The sequence below is a fragment of the Eubalaena glacialis genome, chromosome 19 (assembly GCF_028564815.1).
Source record: "Eubalaena glacialis isolate mEubGla1 chromosome 19, mEubGla1.1.hap2.+ XY, whole genome shotgun sequence".
NCBI lineage: Eukaryota > Metazoa > Chordata > Mammalia > Artiodactyla > Balaenidae > Eubalaena > Eubalaena glacialis.
This window is the reverse complement of record NC_083734.1, coordinates 26,658,388-26,679,515: the sequence shown is the minus strand read 5'-3', so window position 1 is coordinate 26,679,515 and position 21,128 is coordinate 26,658,388. Positions and strand designations below refer to the sequence as shown.

The 21,128-nt window shown below is 51.9% G+C and overlaps 1 protein-coding gene across 4 annotated transcripts in view; it reads right to left on the bottom strand.

Moving 5' to 3' along the window:
• MTMR4 (myotubularin related protein 4) overlaps positions 1-19,960 on the bottom strand; it is a 31,083-nt gene extending 11,123 nt beyond the window's left edge. For 2 of the 4 annotated variants that reach the window (XM_061175109.1, XM_061175108.1), the window contains exons 1-14: positions 14,832-14,969; positions 14,358-14,474; positions 13,757-13,839; positions 11,603-11,763; positions 11,392-11,488; positions 11,076-11,189; positions 9,297-9,493; positions 8,920-9,048; positions 8,295-8,406; positions 7,601-7,796; positions 7,180-7,365; positions 6,936-7,106; positions 6,636-6,790; positions 84-1,485 (exon numbers count right to left, since the gene is read on the bottom strand). In XM_061175109.1, coding sequence (XP_061031092.1) covers positions 84-1,485; positions 6,636-6,790; positions 6,936-7,106; positions 7,180-7,365; positions 7,601-7,796; positions 8,295-8,406; positions 8,920-9,048; positions 9,297-9,493; positions 11,076-11,189; positions 11,392-11,488; positions 11,603-11,763; positions 13,757-13,839; positions 14,358-14,474; positions 14,832-14,969 — 3,258 coding nt within the window. Of the gene's footprint in view, positions 1-83; positions 1,486-6,635; positions 6,791-6,935; positions 7,107-7,179; positions 7,366-7,600; positions 7,797-8,294; positions 8,407-8,919; positions 9,049-9,296; positions 9,494-11,075; positions 11,190-11,391; positions 11,489-11,602; positions 11,764-13,756; positions 13,840-14,357; positions 14,475-14,831; positions 14,970-18,633; positions 18,673-19,764; positions 19,796-19,850 lie in introns of those variants that run through there. The other 2 variants (XM_061175110.1, XM_061175111.1) reach the window with 2 other exon arrangements.
• Positions 19,961-21,128: the final 1,168 nt, after the last annotated feature.

The window sequence follows — 21,128 nt, the reverse complement described above, 5'->3', positions numbered from 1 at the left end:
ACCCAGTGAATGGATACGGAATGGGCGAAAGGCTGGACGGATGGACAGAACGAGTGGCTGGGTGGCAGTAGGTGAGTACTTACAAAATCATCCTCATAGTCCATGGGGGGCTCTGCTGGAGGGGCGCAGCAGTGGCGGATATCCAGCCTCATCTGCAGCTCACGCACCTGTCGACGTAGCTGTTCCACCTCTTGCTTGTACCCTGCTTCAATCTGCCGTAATCTATGCTGGATCACATCCGTGGGAAAGGGGAGTCCATCGTCATCCAGGTAGAGAGGAGGCACTGGAGAAGGGCAGCTCAGGGGAACAGGCTTCGTGCTGGAGACCTGCTTTGGGTGACCAGACAACCACATCTGGTTGTTTTTTCCTCCTGGACCAGTACAGTGTCCATTGGAATGACTAGAACAGACCGGTGACCTCACCCCTTCTCTCTGAGCCCACTGTCCCCCAAAGCAGGACCCTGTTGCCCGCATCTGCTTACTGCTCGACCTCTTGCTACAACAGCCATAGGAAAGCAGCCGCCGAGGGGTGGTCTCCCCACTCGGGAATGAAGTCACCATCCCTTGGAAGCTGTCCCAGTTGGACCCTAAGAAAGAGAACTCACTGATCTGGCTCTGAGAAATCGGCTTTCGGGCCAATTCCAATGGCACCTTTCCAAAGCGAGGGTTTTCCAATAACTGCCCATTCCTATTATTCCCTCTTTTGCCCATGTCTTCTTCCCCCTGAATCAGATCTGGCACAGAACTGGGCTGTTCCTGGTGGGAGACACTTGCCACAGACCCTGGGGGGTCTTGGTTGAGAAAGTCAGTGCTTGGGTCTGGAGGAATTTGGCAGGTAGCGCTCGGTGGGTTGCAAAGGGTGCCCAGCCCGTGAGCTGGAGCACCTCTGGGGGGCACACCTAGCACAGAGTCTAGCTGGGCCTGCTCGGGGGCACCTGTGAGGGAGTCCTGGGAAGACTCAGGAAAATCACAAGCTCCATCACGCTTGCTGGAAACAACTTTAGAGAGTGCTCGGACAGCTGCTTTTTCAGGACAATGTTCAGGTGGCTCCTCTGTGCCATCTAAAGTCCTACCCAGCTCATCCTGGGCAGGAGGGTCTGGAGCTGGTGCCTTAGTCTCTTCTAGGACTTTGATCTCAGGATCAGAGGTGCTGCCCTTCGTTTCCTGGGGCACTGCAGCATTAAGCAGTCTGTAACTTGGAGAAGAGCTTCTGTGACTCTTGAAAGGTTTATTGCTCAAGTAGTCTTTCTGGCTGCTGGGCAGAGACGGAGGAAGAGCCATTTCTCCTACAGTCTGCTGAAGACCTCCTACCCCAGATTCCATGAAGGTTGTCTCGGATCCCTCAGGATTGCCATGCCAGGGCTCCAGGCCTACTCTGGCCTCCTGACAGTGGTTATTCAGGTTGGGGTCACTGGATGTGCGTGTCAAGGGGCTGCTTGTGTCACAGGCAGAAAGAAGATCATCCATAGATCTCGTTTTAGGTAATCTGGAATGACAACACACCACCTCCAGGTCAGGAACTGAGCTACCTCCCATATACAGGAATTGGGTCATCAAAGCAATCAAAGCCAGAGTTCACAAGAAATAACAACATTTAAGATTACAGATGACCAATGTTCACTGCAAAAAGTCTGCTCTGCAAAAAGTGGAGGACATGAACTCCGGAACCCAGGCTCTGTCCTCAGCTTTCATCAGTCTCACCCCACACGGTCTCCCTGGCAATCTCAACCACTCCCGTGGCTTCAACTGCCTTCTAAGCTGATGCCTTCCAAATCTACCCTTCAGGCCAGGACTACACCTCGGCCTCACACCTAATGTCTAACTGCCTCTATCGCACATGGCAAGACAGAAATAAGGTGGGTTCTGGAGCTTGACGATGCTGGCTCTGACACTGATTAGCTATGTGACTACAAGTAAGCTATTTAACCTCTCAGACACTTGGTTTCTCTCCTCCATAAAATGACAATAAATTACCTTGCAGAGATGCTACAAGGATTCAAAATATAGGCAACCAACCGCAAACTTATTAAGACTACACTCACAGGACTTCCCCAGTGGCCCAGTGGTTAAGACTCCGCGCTTCCATTGCAGGGGCCCAAGTTCGATCTCTGGTTGGGGAACTAAGATCCCACATGCCGCAGGGCGCGGCCAAAATAAATAAATAAATACATAAAGACTACACTCACGACTCCTCATTTTTACAGCTTTCCTTATTATAAATTATCCCTCCATCACAGGAGTAACCAGCACAGCTTTTTACAACCACTTAGTGGCAGCGTGCTCCTCTGAGTCCCAAGTCACCACGGAAACTTCCCCTAGTATACAGCACTCAAAGTTCTAGAGGCATTCTGGTACACCAAATGGGTAACAGACATTTCCAAGAATGACCGCCCTAATTTTTAACACAGTTCTAAAGTCCTTGGAGCAACAAAACTTGAGGGAAATTTGCCAGGAGACAGTGGAGACTTCGCTGGACTCCTATTTTCAGATGCCTCAGTCAGCCCAGCCCATACTGAAAAATCCCTCAAAGGTGGAGTTACAATAGAGCTAGCTGATTTTTTTTAAGTGTTTGGTTTTTGAAACTTATTAATACTTCTTTAAAAGTATTCTTGTGTTTGATTTTACTTTCGTGATCAATGTGTGTTTGTGTGCTAACAAATTCCAGGAAGGCAATAACGACAGTTACAATTATTGTTCCTGGAGTCCCACAGCCAGAGCTTGAATCTCACAGCTTGGCAACTTGTTAATTTTTTTCTTTTTTTTTTTTTTTTTTTTTTTTTACTTTTTATTATGGAAACTTTCAAACATACAAAAGAAGTAGAGAGAAGAGTGTGAAGAAATCCAATGTACCCTTTATCCAGATTCACCAATAGCAACAGCCTGCAGTCCCCCACAGCTGACTCCTATGTGCACCGAAGGTCTAATTAATAATGCTGGTAGAGACAATAATGCCTGAGGAGTTTGGAACCATGAGAGAGCTCATCCAGCTAACGTGGTCAGGGAAGGCTACACAGACAGGGTAGGATCTGAGCTGGGGAGAGAAGAATGTGTTGTTGCACTTTAATGGAAGAAGAGGAAAGAGAGCAGGACGTTTCTGATCTAGGGAAAGGTAGAACCAAAGGTGAGTCAGGTCAGCTGTTAGAGAAACCATTTCCTTTAAAACCCTTATACCACTACTCCTCTAAATACAACCCCATCTCGAGCTGCCTGCAGCACACCTCCTGTGTGCTGTCAAAATATTTCAATCCCAACCTGCCTGTATCTCCTCCTTCTCCGCGAACTGACGCATCTTCTCAACTTTTCAGTGTCTATAGGTGGTACTAATATCCTCCTGGTTTCTAAGCTCAGAGACTTGGGACCTGTCTTTGACTGGCCTCTTTACTCTTCACTTCCACCCTTCAATGTTCAGGCAACGCCACAGACTGCTAATGACTTCTCAACAACGTCTGAATTTAATCCTTTCTCTTTTCCAAGGACTCTTCCTTTCATATCTGAATTACAACAGTGCTGGCTGGTCTCTGTGCCTCCAACTACACTGCTCACTGATTAATTCTTGAAAAATCCCATTGTTACCAGGTCACGATGACTTACTATTGACAACTGAATCAAAATAAACTCCTCAGGGGTTTCTCTGGTGGCGCAGTGGTTAAGAGTCCGCCTGCCAACGCAGGGGACACAGGTTCGAGCCCTGGTCCGGGAAGATCCCACATGCCGTGGAGCAACTAAGCCCGTGCGCCACAACTACTGAGCCTGCGCTCTAGAGCCCGTGAGCCACAACTACTGAGCCCATGCGCCACAACTACTGAAGCCCGCGTGCCTAGAGCCCATACTCAACAAGAGAAGCCACCACAGTGAGAAGCCCGCGCACCGCAACGAAGAGTAGCCCCCGCTCACAACTAGAGACAGCCCGCGCGCAGCAACGAAGACCCAACGCAGCCAAAAATAAATAAATTAATTAAATAAATTTATAAAAAACAAAAAAACAAAATAAACTCCTCAGTATAAAAGCCCTCAATGAACTATCCTGTTTATTTCTTTCTATTCCTCAAAATACCTCTTCCCAAACCCTGCCAGCTCCAGAGAGGTGGTTCTTCTTTTTAAAAAAATTAGAAACTCTCTCATGCTTCTAATTCTTTTGGACCCCTCTCCACTAACCTTGTTACCAAGCTCATAACTCCCTTTATTCCATTCGTTTGTTCATTTAAGCATTTACTAAATCACCTATTATGTGCCAGGCCCTGAGCCAGGCACTAGGGACACTAAAAAGCCATGGTTCCTGCCTGGTCTTCCACGAAAACGTCTCTGAGTGAACAGTCACCCTATGACCCCTTTCTTTTTTTTTTTTTTATAATTTATTTATTTATTTATTTATGGTTGTGTTGTGTCTTCGTTTCTGTGCGAGGGCTCTCTCTAGTTGTGGCAAGCAGGGGCCACTCTTCATCGCGGTGCGTGGGCCTCTCACTATCGCGGCCTCTCTTGTTGCGGAGCACAGGCTCCAGAAGCGCAGGCTCAGTAGTTGTGGCTCACGGGCCCAGCTGCTCCGCGGCATGTGGGATCTTCCCAGACCAGGGCCCGAACCCGTGTCCCCTGCATTGGCAGGTAGATTCCCAACCACTGCGCCACCAGGGAAGCCCTATGACCCCTTTCTTACTTCTCATTTCTCTAGTAGCTTTGAACAAGACACATTCTTATTCGCTTAGATGCTAACTTAGAATTGTTCTCTAATTGTCCTCTGCCTGATCTTACAGCTTTTTAAAGGTATCTTATAGGATCAATATCTTCTATGTCTTTGGTACAGCCCATAAAGCCTAGTACAGTACTAGGCAACTTGTAGGTATTTAAGAGACATTTATTGGTTTGAAAACTTAGATACTGATTTAAGGCAATGGTTGTTAAATGGGTCACAGAACTTATTGAGAATCTGATAAAAAGTTATGGCCCCTCTCCATAGAAAAGCAAACTTATGAACCTATACCCAAATTCTGCATAGTTTGTGGAAAGAGAAAAATCACAGAATTCCTGAAGCCTATCCATAGGCCTCTGACAATGGACGCAGCTCCAAAGACCCTAAAACCAGTAACTTGGGGGTTGGGGGGTTTTGTTTTCCTTTATAATATTCAACCAATTATGTAAGTTATATTTTAATTTTAAAAACCTTCCACCAGTAAACAAAGATCAAAATTAGAAATGCACATATGCTTTGAACCCAGCATTTTCATTTCTGAGAATTTATCTGGCAGAAACACTAGCACAAAAGCAAAGGTATACATATACACTAACACTACTGAACTGTATACTTAAAAATGGTTTAGGGGACTTCCCTGGTGGCACAGTGGTTAAGAATTCACCTGCCAATGCGGGGGACACGGGTTCGATCCCTGGTCCAGGAAGATCCCACATGCTGCAGAGCAACTAAGCCCATGCGCCACAATTACTGAGCCCACGCGCCACAACTACTGAAGCCTGCACACCTAGAGCCCCGTGCTCCGCAACAAGGGAAGCCACCGCAATGAGAAGCCCGCACACCACAACGAAGAGTAGCCCCCGCTCGCCGCAACTAGAGAAAGCCCGCATGCAGCAATGAAGACCCAACACAGCCAAAAACAAACAAATTTTTTTTAAAGAAATGGTTTTGATGGTAAATACTGTATGTATTTTACCAAAAAATTTTTTTAATATATACATATAAGGATGTTAACTAAAACACCCCCTCTAATGATTAAAAAATGGGATAAACCTAAATGACCAATTGAAAACTGGTTATATAAATTTTGATGCACTCTAATTTTGGACTATTACGCAGCCGCTAAAAACAATAAAGCAGCTTTATGTGTGCTGTCATGGGTGACATCCTGACACACAGTGGGGAAAACAATTTGCAGAACGGTACGCAAAATATGATTGTTTTTGTATTTAAAAAATGTTTCTATATGAGATTGTGAGAGTGTGGCTATATCAATGTAGAGATAAACATCTGGAAGTGCACGCACCAAAGTGCCAGCTGTGGACACCTGTGGGGACAGGGATCAGGGAGGCAGGACTGCCATTTTCTACTGTTATATTGCTTGGCTTTTTTTAAAACCAAAGAACAGATATTACTCTTATAACTTAACCAATCTCCATTCTACTTTCCCCCAAATATTCAGCCAGAATATAACTTTAATTTTTATGTCTCCCTTTAAATTCTGAGGGAGTAATGTGAAGGCCGTTCCCCTCTGGGAACCCATTTCTCTGAGAGCCAGATGCTTCTGGAAGCTAATGCTGGACATAGCAAAGGTTATTACTAAGATAGCAAGCTCCCCATGCCTTCTATCAGTGAACATCAATCAAGACCATTCCCACAAGCCTTCCTGAAATAGTCCTTTCTGTTCTGTTCTCCTCTCCCCTGGGTCTGTCACAAAGGGTGATAGCAGCTTGGAAAAAAGGTAACCACACTTATCTTAAGAAAGGACCTTGGGAACAATACAGAGTGCCCTCCAAGCTAGCTACGAGTCTTGGGCCAAGTTTGGCCTTCAACTGGCTCAAGAGGTTTATTTAAAATATCTCATAAAAGGAAAAGAACAGCATTTAGGCAAGACACAAAGCAGTTGCTGCCTCCTAGGGGAGAGAGGAGAGAGCAAAAAGGGCTCTTCTTACCTGTCCAGAGAGCGGCCAGAAAACTCCTGGCTCTGAGCCACCGGGGAAAGGTAGAGGTCCATGCTCTCCTCCCCGAGTGTGCATGGAGATGACGCTGGCAAGTAAACAGCTGTCCAGAGGTGCAGCGCCCGGACGTGACACACAGGGTGCAGGACCTAGGGAAGCAGCCCCGTACGTGGGTTCTGTGTTTCGGGGTCCCCTTCCTTCCTAAGCCTCTGGGCCCGAGTCCTTCCCGCTGACTCGGCCTTTTCTCCCTGTAGGTCCCCAAGACGCACCTACGGGATAAGGGTGCGGACTTACCATTTCTGAGCCTGACGTGTAGAGGAAGTTGTGGAAGTTCTTGTTGCCAGCTCGCAGAAGGGCCCACACGGAGCAGGTCCGCTTGTAGATGTTGCGCTTCTCTCGCTCACAGGGGTTGTTGGCCAGGAACGTGCCGTAGAGACAGGAGTACGTGTGCTGCACCAGCTTTACCTAGACGGCCAAGACAGCTTGCACCGGGCCTGGGCCGCCGGCCCCCACCCTGGCCTCAGGCTCATGGACTTACCAGGAACGCTTCGTTAAACTCAAACAGGCAGGGAAACTGCTTGAGCAACTGGTGAACAGAATCGAGCCACTGGAGGAACACAGGGCACTGCTCGTTCTGGTCCTCTGCGTTCTCCTGGTGGCCGCAGCGGTCTCCGAACTTGTGCCCAAAATCCAGCCAGTCAGATTCTACTAACACTTGGAAACCCTGCAACAAAGAGGAGGTTCAAGTGTAGGGCCTCTCTGGGAAGGCTACTGTGCTCCTTCCAGGGACGCCCGAAGCAGGGGGCTGGCAGCTGCAGAGAACACACCCAAACCTAGAAGAGGACTCAAAGCCACCCGTGTCCTCTACGGAAAGATCCCCCAAACGGATCCAGAGGGCCCAGTACCTTCCCCAAACGCCCCTTTCCCTCTGCTCTTTCCCCACCAACCCCTCGGAATACCTCCAACGTCCTGTAATACGGGTCCAGTAGTATTTTGGCCAGGGCTACGATCTGCGGCGTCCGGTCCCAGCCATCTGAGCAGTGCACCAGCACAGGCCGGCCCTCCCGGTCTACTGTATTAGCCACGAGCACAGCTGCCTTCAGCATCACCGACAGGTGCTGCAGCCATTTGGTGCTCTCCAGAGCCGACAACCAGCTACAAGAGAGCAGAGGTCACGTCTGTCACTAAGGGCGCCGAGGCTACAACAGCCTCTCCGCCAGCTATGGCCAGCCACACCTTAACAAAGTCCCCAGTGAGAGCTGAAGCTAAGAGGCGCAGCCCATGGCCTTTCTGCCAAGAGGTGTCTAGCAAGAAGGCAGGGAAAATGGGACCTGAGGTGGACAAGACACTCTTCGTATCAACAGAGGAACTTGGAAGCATCACACGCACATCTAGTAGCCACTTTCTCTCCCCAGTTCTCTGTGTCCTTGAGGACAACTCATCCAAACAAAAGGAACCCAGTGTCCTGTGGCCGTTCCAAAGCGTTGGCTGAGAAGTGGAAGAAGTGTTCTTGGAACTGGCCCACTGCACCTAGGCCCTCGGGTTTCCTGTGTCTCACACTCCCCATCTCCCCACCAGACCTTCCAAGCACGAGAAGTACTGGGTAAGGGACGAAACTGGAGGGTGGATGGAATCAGAACAGGGAACACCTACTTGCTGGGATCGGGCATCTGGCTACACACAGCGCGGAGGTACTGGAAGCTGTTCCGGATGGCATGGATGTTGGCCATTCCCATGAACACGACCTCACAGTTGGGGTAGTACTCTGCACACATAAGAGGAGAGTGGAGCGTAAGAGCACGTCCTGGAAACAGGCATCCAGGACAAGAGCAGTCCAGTGGGCAAAGCTTCTCCGGCAGGGCAGAACACTCCAGGATGGGAACTCAATATACCCTGGAAATCTAAATACCCTTTTACCTCTGGATGCTCAAGTGCCATATACTAATAGTGATAACAATAACATTAATGACAATGATGCTCGAGTACTACTAGTAATGACAACATATAGTAAATCCTCAACAAACAGTAGCTGCTCTGTGCTAGTAACTTTGTATATGTAACCTCTATCGTCCAGCAACTTTGCAAGGCATGTTTCATCCCCATTTTACAGATGAGAAAGTAAAACTCAGACAGATTAAGCAATTTAAGCATCGTCACAGCCATTGAGTGGCAGAGCCCTGATCCCAGGCCAGGTTTGTTTGGCTCTTTCCGCTACACAAGCTGTCCCCAAAGCCACCAGAGCACAGGCTGACTGCAGACACTGAGGTAACAGCAATACCTTCACATTCACAACCTCCACCCTTGGCCCGGTTGGCCACCGCCGCTGTGTAGGATCGGGCATCCAGGATCAGCAACTTCTGGGGCGCAGCTGTGCTCTCCACTCCAGAGCATGCAGTCAGGGAGGAATCTAAACACACGCACAGCAGGGAGAAGACCCTGGGTCGGCCAGCTGCCCAGGCGCACCCCACCCTGGGGCACTCCCTTTGATGAGACCCCTCACACCCCATCACCTTTTCGTCCCCACCAAAAGACAGGGACCCAGACACCCTGTGTGTTGTCGTCTTCTTCCCACCCTCTCACTGGGGACTCCCTGGGAGCCCAGGAGGCCAAGGTGGGAGCCTAGTCCCCAGGGGGCCGACACCACCCACACCTTACCGAAGTCAGTGTCACATGCCTCGCTGGCATCACTATTCCCGGTGCTGACAGAGCCCCCAGTGGTCCTTGTCCCTGGGTCCAGGGCACAGGCTTTAGCAATGGACGTGACTAAGTACTCATCATCGGCATTGCGCCAGCCCCACCAGCTGATCTCGGGCTGGCTGCAGCGGGCGATGGCAGCCCCGTTGCGCAGGTGTCTGACAAAACAGAAGAAACCATCAGGCCCTTGGCATTCACAGCCCCCAGAGGCCTACTGCTGAGACCCCAGGGGGCCAGACCAAGATCTCCAGAGCCAACAGGGGCCACCAGATCATCCAGACTATGATAATAGCAACCAAAAGCCCTTAACATCTCGAGACGGCTTTACAGTTTACAAAGCACTGTCACACATATTTCTCAAATGGGCTGTGTATTCCCAAGGTGACCTTGACTCATCAAATCTGCACAGCACCTGCTCCAGGTACAGACACCCAGCAGGAGAACAAGCCTGGGCCCAGAGCATGAACAACTCCAAACCTCATGGCTACTACCTGCCTCACAAATGTTTTTTTGTAAAGAACCAGGCAATAAATTTTCGGCTTTGGGAGTCACAGCCAGTCCAGTCTCTGTCGCACATTCTTTTTTTTTTTTTTTAATTTATTTATTTATTTATTTTTTTGGCTGTGTTGGGTCTTTGTTTCTGTGCAAGGGCTTTCTCTAGTTGTGGCAAGCGGGGGCCTCTTCATCACGGTGCGCGGGCTTCTCACTATTGCGGCCTCTCTTGTTGCGGAGCACAGGCTCCAGACGCGCAGGCTCAGTAGCTGTGGCTCACGGGCCCAGTTGCTCCGCGGCATGTGGGATCCTCCTGGACCAGGGCTCGAACCCGTGTCCCCTGCATTGGCAGGCAGATTCTCAACCACTGCACCACCAAGGAAGCCCCTGTGTCGCACACTCTTCTGTGTTTTCTTTTTTTAAATAACCTTTTAAAAATGTAAAAACCGGGACTTCCCTGGTGGCGCAGTGGTTAAGAATCCGCCTGTCAATGCAGGGGACACAGGTTCGAGCCCTGATCTGGGAAGATCCCACAAGCCACAGAGCAACTAAGCCTGTGCGCCACAACTACTGAGCCTGCGCTCTAGAGCCCGCGAGCCACAACTACTGAGCCCACATGCCACAACTACTGATGCCCACGCGCCTAGAGCCCGTGCTCCGCCACAAGAGAAGCCACCGCAATGAGAAGCCCGCGCACCGCAATGAAGAGTAGCCCCCACTCGCCGCAACTAGAGAAAGCCCGCGCGCAGCAACGAAGACCCAACGCAGCCAAAAATAAATAAATAAATTTTTTTAAAAAAATGTAAAAACCATTCACAGCTCACAGGCTATACATAGAACAGGATACAGGCCGGATTTGGTTCACAGGCCATGGTTTGCCAACCCCTGTTCTAAAGCAATGTTTCACACACACACACACACACACACACACACACACGTCCTAAAAAGAAAGAAAGAAAAGAGAGAAAGAGAGAGAGAGAGAGAGAGAAAGAAAGAAAGGAAGGAAGGTAGGAAGGGAGGGAGGGAGGGTGGAAGGAAGGAAGGAAGAAAGAAAAGTGTGTAAACTCCCCAAAAGCCTCGTCCTCAGGAGAAAAAAAACTGAAGCAGTTTTTCTTTTAAAATTATTTCATAGCCACTTCCCTGAAGAGTGTCAATTCCCAGTCAACCACACTGCCGCAGACCTCCACTTCTGACACTCCTCACTGCATAAAAAGCATCTCCCTACTTCCCCGGCCCCCATCGCCTCACCTATACACAACCACAGGGACCCGCTTCCAGGAGCGGAAGGAAGCTACATTCTGCAGCTCTTTATCTGTGATCCACACGGGAACCAGCAGCTTCTGGGGGTAACTGGGGCACAATCTGAGAAGAGACCAGATGGGGTCATGGAGCTTGATTAAAGACCTGTGATCACAAGATCCCCAGGGATGGCTCTGTGGGAAGAGGGACCAGGAGCCCTCCTCCCCTCACAGAGCCAGGAGCTGTGCCCACCGTGCTTTATCCACACGGGGAGGAAGTCTGGGTCTGGACAGGTGTTTTGGTTCCCCACCCAAGACCCTCTCACTTGTAGTTGCTGTTGATATGCGAGACTCTCCAGACGTTCTGCAGGTCAAAGCCCATCCTCGCAAGCTCAGCCTCCTGCCGACATCGTATGTGCTCTCCTGCAACACAGCCCCCATGCCTGTCAGCATCCAAGAGCATGAGGTCCAGGGCGGAGGAGGGGTGAGAAGCAAGAGACAAAAAGAAATCTCTTAAAGAGAGCAGCCTGGCCTCACCTGGCTGACACAGGTGGGTGTGCTGGTCCTCCTCAGTCAGCCCCAGGCACCAGGCATGGTAGGCAAAGGCAAACAGGTCCTCAGGCTTCGCAGGTCTCGCTGTGGCCCGACTTAGCCGCGAGAGCCACTCTTGGCACTGCTTGAAAGTGGAGAAGTGGCACCTGCCAGGCAAGAAGCCACGAAGTGAGGCAAGAGGTGAGTGAGCACTGGGGCCATAAGGGTCAAAGACCCAGCCACAAAAAGGCTGTGGGGAGGGGAGACTGCAAAGCAGGAGGTAAGGCATGGGGACCCTGGGGAGGACCAGGGAGACTGGGCAACACCCAAGGGACATTGTCTTTGTGACAATTCTCTTCCCAAGAACTCTTGTCCTTGAGACGTAAGGATCCCCTCTAATGGGGCCCAACCATTTCTCATATCAGATCTGAATGCTATCAAATCTGGCCCTGAATGTATGCTACCCCTTGTGTCTTCTCCCGTGACTCCCCAGCACAAACCTTCTGTTTCAGGGAGGAAGTCCTGCCCATGTCATTCCTGTCTCCTTGTTTTTTCACTTCTGCTTAATAATGTCTCCTCTAAGCCTAGCCATGTCCTACTGATACTCTGAAGAAAGTTGCAGTCCCACCTCTTCCTTGAGGCCTTCCTAGCCTAACCCATTCCACAGACCCCTTCCTCTGTTATTCTCAGTATGCTGGGAGTATTAAACACTAAGTTTTCCCAGAGCATATTGCCACAGGTTAAGTCTTCCTTTAGCAACTAGACTTTAATCTCCTTGAAGGGAAGGGCAATGCGGATTCCTGTTCTTAATGCCTACAGACCCGAGTGCACGGCAGGCTCTAAACTGGGCATCTTTTTTTTTTTTTAATTAATTTTTATTGGCGTATAGTTGATTTACAACGTTGTGTTAGTTTCAGGTGTACAGCAAAGTGAATCAGTTATGCATATACATATATCCACTTCTTTTTTAGATTCTATTCCCATATAGGTCATTACAGAATATTGAGTAGACTTCCCTGTGCTATACAGCAGGTTCTTATTAGTCTGGGCATCCTTTTAATAATCCTTGGAGTGATTCCTCTTTCTCTCATATCCAGTCTGTCAGCAAATCCTATCATCTCTACCTTCAAAAATCTGACCACTTCCCACCATTTTGATCGCTACCAACCTGGACCACCCACCATGATTTCTCACCTGGGTAACTGCAATAGCTTCTTAATTAGTCTCCCAGCTTTTGCCCCCATCCTTCTTCCATCTTTTCTCAATACAGCAGCCAGAGTGATTCTATAACAGACCACGTCACTCCTTTGCTCAAAACCCTCCAGTGGTTTTCTCACTTCCCTCAAAGTAAAAGCCAGTTATTATGATAGCCTGACACCCCTCTTACCTCTCAGATCTTGTATCCCACTATCCTGACCCACTTGCCCTCCACTCCAGCCACAGTAGCCTCCTTGCCATTCTTCCATTGTGCCAGGCTCATACCCACCTCAGGGCCTTTGCATGCACTGTTCCTTGTCTTCCACACTCTTCCCCCAAATACCCACATGGTCACTTTCTTCAAGCCTTGACTCAAATGTCACCTTTTCAGTGCAGGCTTCTCTGATCACTTTGTTTAAACCTACAACCTTCACCCCCATAGCACTCCGTATCCCCTTTCCCTGCTTTATTTTTTAACTTTACATTACCATGATTTAACATATTTTACTTACTTACTATTTACCACTCCTATCTCCCCACTGGAATATAAGCTCCATGAGGGCAGAAAATTTTGTCTGTTTGTACCCTGCTGTATCCCCAGCGCTTAGAACAGTCTGGCATAGAGTAGAGTGCTCGATAAATACATGTTACATGAATAAATAAATGAACCAACAACAATGTGAGTGCTCTGCACCAGATATCACCCTATGTGCTCTCAGATGCATCTTCTCATTTGATCCTTATGAAAATGCTCACGGAGTGAGCATTATCCCCATTTCTTTAGGTCAAGACACTGTGGATCAGAAAATTGACCCCCCCAACCCAGACAGGGTTTTCACTGTTTCTTCCAAATGGGGAAAGGGAGGTAGTATTTTTCCTTTCTTGCTCCAGAGAAAGCCTGCAGCAGAGAGGTCTGGACAAGACTAGGGCCAGAGGACCTGAGCAAGGCCCCGTCGTTCTCACCTCACCACTTTGGAGTCCTTGCAGGCGATGTGCAACTGGAACATATCACGGCTCTCCACACTGTCAATCATCCGGAGGGGCACCTGGAGAGGAAAGGCAGACTGGCGCTCAGATCCCCCAGCTCCACATCACTCCTCATCCCTGCCCCTGCCCAGATGCTGATGTATCAGAAGGAAGGAAACCGACATTTACTGAGGGCCTCCTAGGTGCCTGGTAACAGTGCTGGGTCCTCTACATATGTGACCCCAATTAATAATCACAAGAAACCACAAGGCAGGTGTTTTCACACCATATTATTAAGGAGGAAATTGCACCTCAGCTGGGTGATTGACCAAGGTCACACAGTTGGTAAGTGGCACTCTTCCAACAAAGCCACTGTGGCCCTAGAAGGGCCAGCAACAGAGTGAGGGAAAGACAGAAGAGGGGAAGGGAAAATTAAGTGAGAGACAGAAAGATAGACCTGCTGTTAGAAGAAGGATAATAAGAAAACGAAGGGAACCCCAACTCTTTGGAAACAAGATCAAGTAGAGCACTGGAGCAATCCCACCTTGAATTTCACAGGGATTCTGGCTTGGGTGTGGGAGAACAGACAGAAACTCACGTTGATGACAGAATCCTTGAACTTGATATGCAGCCGGTAGTTGGAGATGGCAATGAGGGCATCGGCTGCGCGGCCCAGGAACTCCACTCCCTCACCCTGCAGCACTGTGAAGGGCACCTGCCGAGGGGCAGAGGGGCCCTCAGTCCCGAAGTCAGTCACCCCTCCATCCCCTCTCCAACCCCTGATCTGTAGGATCTCCTCTGGAAAAGCTGGGCCAAGGCAGGACAAAAGTTCTCTCCATGGTAACAGCACCAGACAACAGCTATACAGGAAAGCTGCCTTTCCTTCCCTGGGGCCAAAGGCTCCATAATGCACATACAGACAGGCTCCCCTCCCTCCAGAGACCGAGGAGCAGGAAGCCAGAGCTCCCACACTAGATGCCCTTGGAGATATTTGGGTTGGGGGAGGGAAGGGAGGGTGTTTTTTAACCAGGCAGGGAGCTCTACCCACCCTGGGCCCCCAACTCTTCCTTACCTGCAGATTCTCCTCCTCTTTCACTAGTTCCTTGGGGGGGAACAGATCCTTGGCTTGGATGTACTCCAGGCTGGGGGGCCCCTCCTCACCCTGTGGGGAAGGCCTCAGCCCTAAGTCACCAGGCTCTGCCTGGCCCATTAGGTCTCATTCTGCTCCCCTCCCCTCAATAAACCCACATACACCCCATACACACTTATAAAGATTCTGTTCACCGGAGAATGGAAGAGAGACCTGGTTTGGTGGGAGGGGCGAAGTGGAGGGGGAACTCAATCCTCTTAAGCCTAAGACAAGAGTAAGGTCCACAGAGTAACTGGGAATCTGCGCTCCTCAAAGAGGGAACCTCCTGTAGAGCCAAATTTCCCAAATGAAGGAGAGAAAATGAAGGAAAAGAAAGGCGAATGTAAGGGTAAGACAGAAGTGGGAATGGGAAGTGCTGCCCTGAGAAACAGGAACCAGGTGTGCAGTTGGTCACAGAGACAGGAGGGGACGCAGGCCCCTGAGGCCACTCCACTGAGGCTTCAATCTGGTGGGTGAAGGAGACAAAGAGGAGTGGGTCATGGGATTCAGTCCCATGCCTCTAGAGGGCCTTCTCGGATGCTTTCAAAAAGAGGATGTGTTTTGGAGCTGAGCTTCTCTTCCAGTTAGGCCCACACTGCTAACAAGCTCCTGCCACCTGCCAAGCAACCTGCCCTGCCTGCTGATCTGAGGGGAATTCCTCAGGAATACCCACAGCAAGCAGAAGTAACTCCTTTCCCAGCCACCAGGGAGGGAGGGGAGAAGAGGGGATCCACGTGCCTGGAAGGAACCAGGGGACCCAGGACAGCCAGGGGAGAGAGAGAGGGGAGGCCTGGCAGATATTGGCGGGGGGTGGGGGGGGGTGGGGGGGGTGGGGGGGCGGGCGGGAAGGGGATGGGTCGGGATGTAGGGATATCTGAGAGGACAAATGGGGGAAGCTGGGAAGGAGCATTAAGCCAGAGGGGGAGGGGGGGGCCTGGGAATGATGCAGAGGTACGGAGGCCTGCTGAGGCAGAGAGGCAGGGAAGATGGAGAAGAGAGGCTGGCTGGGGGACAGTCAAGGAGAAAAGACTGGCGTGTCAGGTGAGGGATGGAGTGGTGGAAGGGGGAGGGGACTGGAGCCAGGGAGACAGCTCAGACTTCCTGTGCTCCCCGACCAGCCCCCTAACGTCCCAGACGGCCTACTAGCCACATCCCACATCCCCAAGCAAGGATGCAGCGGGTGGGCCCAAGATGGAGAGGCGGAGGTAAAGGGATGTACCCCTGCAGGGCGGGGCCTGAAGATCTGCAGTCAAGGGCAGCGGCTTCAGGGCTAAAATGATGGGTCACAGAATTCCCATCCCCGGCCTTCGACAATCCCCGGCACCCGAAGATTAAAGCAAGTCCAAGAAAGAAAAGGGATTATGTCCCTTCCCCTGCCAGGGCCCTTGGTAAGGTGGATGGGCTGAAATTCGGAATCTCAAGGGCCGGCCCTGGGCAGGGCGGCGGGTGCAGCCAGCGTCGGGGTCCCCGGCCCGCCGCAGGCGGGGCCGGCACTTACGAAGCAGCTGAGCATGGAGCAGGAGACGCGGGCGGTCAGGCTCATGGTCGCGGGCGGTCTGGGCCAGCACACATGTCCCCGGAGCCGCTGCGCTGCCCGCCAGTCTCGGGCGTCCGCCGCATCCCGGCTGCGGGGCCGGCCAGGTGCAGCCGCTGCGGCCAGGAGGCGAGCGCGGGCGGCGGTGCTCGGCGCGCGCCTCTCCCCTCCTCTCCACAATGGAGCGAGCCCAGCTCCGCCCAGGCGAGGGGAGCTCCCCGACCTCGCCGCGCCGGGAAGGCGGGGGCGGGGCGGGTCCCCGGTCCCCGCCCACAGCCCCCTACTCCTCCCTCCCCCACCACCCCTCCGCGGCGTGGGAGCGCGTCCTCCGCGGACTCCTAGGGGCTCTCAGGAGTCTGGGCTGCGGGACTGCCCCGCCCCCCCCCACGGCGTGGGAGGGGGCGGCAGGACCGCCTACATCTTTTCATTGCCCATCTTCCCACGTGAGCCACCCCACACCACTCTTGCAGACGTCGGTCCCCACGCCCTCCCCTCCTTTTTGAGTCCCCCCAGTGCCTGCTCGGATTCCCAGGATGAAGCTCACCTCCCTCCACCCGAGGCCCTTTCTAGTTTCTAGGCTTCCTCCTTTCCCTCCAAAACCACCACTCACCATTCCCCGGTCCATCAGTGTCCTCCAATCCCCTGACCTCACTAATCCCACTCCCTTTTTTCCCCTTAGAATGGACACTGGTCTAGTGCCAGTTTGGTCATTACACACTCCTGAGAGGGAAATTCTCTGGGTTTTTTATTCCAAGGCCCCCGCCCAGCCCTACTTCTTCAGCTCCACCTCTCCCCTTGTTTCACATCCTGTGTCTTCTGGGTAAGAAAGTCCTTCTTGGAGGAGAAAGAATTTCTTAGGCTGGCAAAGAGAAGAGCTAGAACTATGGACCACAGAAGCTATGCAAAAACAAAACTCATGGAGGAGGGAGGGAGTTGGGTAGAGGGCCAAAGAATAAGGGGCAGTGATAAGAGGCTCAAAATGTCACCAAGAGTCACAGAAGGAACCGTTTGGAACCCCACACTCCCTGTCCCTGGTAACTTTCAGAAACCAGGGCTTTTGTTTCCGTTTTGGTCTTGGGGGAAGGGAGGAATAGGAGAAAAACCTGACATTTTATTAAGCACCTACTATGAGCCGGACATGTTTCAAACATTATCTCACTAAAACCATTCAACTCCCAAAGAAATGAGACTTCAGGCTTACAGAGAAAGTATGCAATTCACCTAAAGTATTTAAGTGGTGGTGCTAGAATTCAAAATTAGACCAGGCTGACTCTTTTCAGTGTATCACAGAAGAGAAAAAGGAAAGGGGCTATCAGTTGGTGGGGGTCAGGACCAGCAGGCTTTCTGAGAAGAGACCAGAACAATATCGCACACCCCAAACACCCACGTGTCTGTGGAGGAAAAGAGCGAGTCCTCTCACCAACTGAATGCCTTGACCTGTCCCTAAGCACAGGGGACACGTGAAAGAACTAAAGAGATACAGCCAGAGCAAGGACCTGGCCTGGACCCAGGCTTGTAGCTCCCCACTCCCTTCTCATCTCACTGCTTCCTCCTCCCAGCTCTCAGGGGTTAAGGGGTTCCCTGAACTTGGGGTGAAAGAAAGGCAGTTACAGTTAGTGGAAAATTTATGGGATCATTATAACACACACACACACACGCACACACACACATACACACCGCCCCCAGTGATATTCTGGGCACCTTGAGGGTGCTCTCCTGCTATATATTCAGTCAGCTGTTGCCTACAGTAGCTTAACAGACATTAGGACCTTGGAGCTAGAGAAGCCCCACAGTTTCAGTGGAGTCACTCCTGATACAGCACCGACAATATTCAAGGGGCCCAGTAGGAAGTACAAGGATCTTGATATAAAGGAGCCCTGGCTTTTCAGACCAGAACAGAGAGCTTCACCCAGGGACCAGGAGAAGCAAGAGAAGGGCCATGATGAAGAGCTAAGGGAGCCAGTGGTAGTGTGGGGAAAGCACGGCATAGCACAGGCCGAAAAAGACGTCTAGAGGCTTCCCGTCCCAGTGCTGTATATCGGCTGATGTTTTGCAACCTAAAGAAGCCCTAATTTATCTCCAGGGCAGATGAACCTGTTTAGTTGCTGAACAGAGTAGCCTGGAGCTCAAGGTCCAGGAGGGGCAGGCAGCTTCATGGAGAAAGACACAAGGATTACAGAAAATACAGTGGTCTGAGGAAAGAGTACTCACCATTCTACCGTGGTGAGGGTCCTGGCTACCTGCTTCTCACTGTAAACAGACCGAGAAACATAAGCACAAAGAGCAACATTAACATCACCATAGAAACAACAAAGGCCACACATCTCCTCCTGAACTTCCCCACAACTCTTATTTGCCTTCCTCGAAGGCTGGATTCTCCAGCCTCTCCACAAGTCACCATGCTAGACAGAGGCAATGGGAGCTACATAAGGAGAAGGCAACAAGCGACTCTGCAGGGCATGAAGGCAGCCATCAAGTTCTGGAGCAAGACTCAAGAGTCCTGATTCCCAGCCCCAGAAAGAGAAGTAAAACACTCCAAACCCTGTCCTTTGTGGGAGAGCAAAAGAACTGCCAACTCTGAAGAGACAGAGGCTGCCCAACCAGGGCTCACTTCTGGCCCTGGTGGGAACGTGAATCCACAAGAGCGCTCTGCCAGCCTCTGAGTCTGGCAGTAGCACCCACCTGACCTGTTTGCTGGGGGCAGAGTCCAGAGCAGAGGACAAGAGGGAGGGGACCACAACCTATGATCAGAAGGCAGCAGGGCTGGACATGCCTTGCTGAGTGTACTTGACACCAAGTGGGGTGCAGGTTAGTGGGAGGAGGCCACACAATGGGGACAGAATCAGGCCAGTGCAGGCCTCAGAGTCAGTACCTGTCAAATGGGCCCAAGCAACAGGAATGTCAGGATGGGCCTCCTTGGCCCACTTAGGGAACCACTTAGGGAACCAGGCCCAGGTTTCACTGACATTTTTTTTTATGCCTGCTATCCGAGCTCAGGGGCAGTCCAGCAGTGCCCCGCAGAAGGCTGTGGGGATAAAAGTCTCCATCTGTGGCCCTACCCGCCTCCGTAATCACAGCCCACCCTCCCCATGGGGGAGCCAGCAAGCGGCAAGCCAGAGGTGCTGCCTCACCGCCCACTGGCAAGCAGCCTCAGGGAAACGGAGAGAGGGAGAGACAAGGACAGGCCTGGGAAGCCCAGGGTTCCCGGACCCAGGTGGTCTGGCCACGGGGGGGGGCGGGGGGGGCGGGTCAGGCTGACAGGGGAGCCCAGGTACCCAGGTTCTAGGGGCGGAGCCTAAAGACTCGGAGGCGGAGCCCCGAATGACAGAAGGCGGGGCTCACGAAAGCCGGTGGGGCCGGGGCGGGGCCGGGCAAGACGCGGTCGTTGTGGCTCCCAAACTGGCAGTGCACGGGGCACGGTGACTCACCCAGGTGGCGTCCGCCCGACCCTCCGAGGCCGCGCTCTCACCACTTCCGTCTCCCGCAGCTGCGGAGGCCGCGCAGCTTCGACCCCACCACGGTGCCCCTCTCCCCAGCCAATCCTATCTCTGGCCTGTGCCCACCCTGGCCAATAGCCACACCAAGTCCCGCCCTGCCCCCCACCACGCAGCCACCGCCCTCACTCTTCACGCCGCTCATTGGTCAAATGGGGCAGACGCCCTCCCAGCCTTTAGCCTATCGGGTGCCGGAAGACGAGACTGTACCTGGAGGGAGGAGGCGAGGCGCGGGAGAGAAGACGCGACCAATGGGAAATCACAGCGCGTCCCTGCGGTAGCCAATGGGAGAACAGTAAAAGGGGGGGCCGCTGGCTAAGGCTCCAGGGGCCGGAAGTGGGGGCGGTCTGTCGCCTACTTGTAGCGCAATTGAAGGCGGGGCCTTGTAGGGACAGAGGTCTTACAGCCACTTCCGGTGACCACCCCGCCCCCGGGTTACTTCTCAAGTAGATCTCCGGCGGCAGCTTAGTTTATCCATTTTCCGTTTTGGTTTTGCCGCGGTCATCCGTCCCAAAGCCGGAAGGGAGAGAAAGACCCCGAACGCTAAGAGAGGAGGGAGGGCTGGGCCTGAGGCTCCGTCTGGGTCTTCGACTGGCGCGGGGGGGAGGGTTTCCCTTCTTCCGCACCTTGACGTGTTCCTCCAACCTTCACTTTTCATCCGCGATCCGACCCTGCTCTCCGTGACCTGAATGAACGGTGCCTTCAGTTTTGAGAAGATCTCTCACTTGAGAAATAGGACTGAGACTGCCACGAGCTAGTGCGACCTTCTGGTCTATAAAGGGTGTGGGGAATAGGACTCTCCCGAGGATCTAGCTCTTCGCTCCTCCCTTCCTCTCTCCCACGGGGAGCCAGAGCAGGCAGCAGGGCGGTGGGTGGCCGCTGGAGGTCGCCGTGGCCCCGAGATACCACCAACCCGACAGAAATGGAGAACAGTTGATTCAGATTCTCAACCGATAGCTTCAGTTCAGGAGTGGGCCTGAATGCTTTAATAGCAGGCCCCAGGGCCATTATGTCCTCACGTGTCTCTTACAGGACACTGGAACTTTTACTACATTTAGTAAATTCCAGGAAAACTGGAACCTTACCTGTGTTCAGTGCTTTAACTCCAAGGTTTAAAACAGTGTTTGTTGGGACGTCCCCGGTGGTGCAGTGGTTAAGAATCTGCCTGCCAGCGCAGGGGACACGGTTCGAGCCCTGGTCCGGGAAGATCCC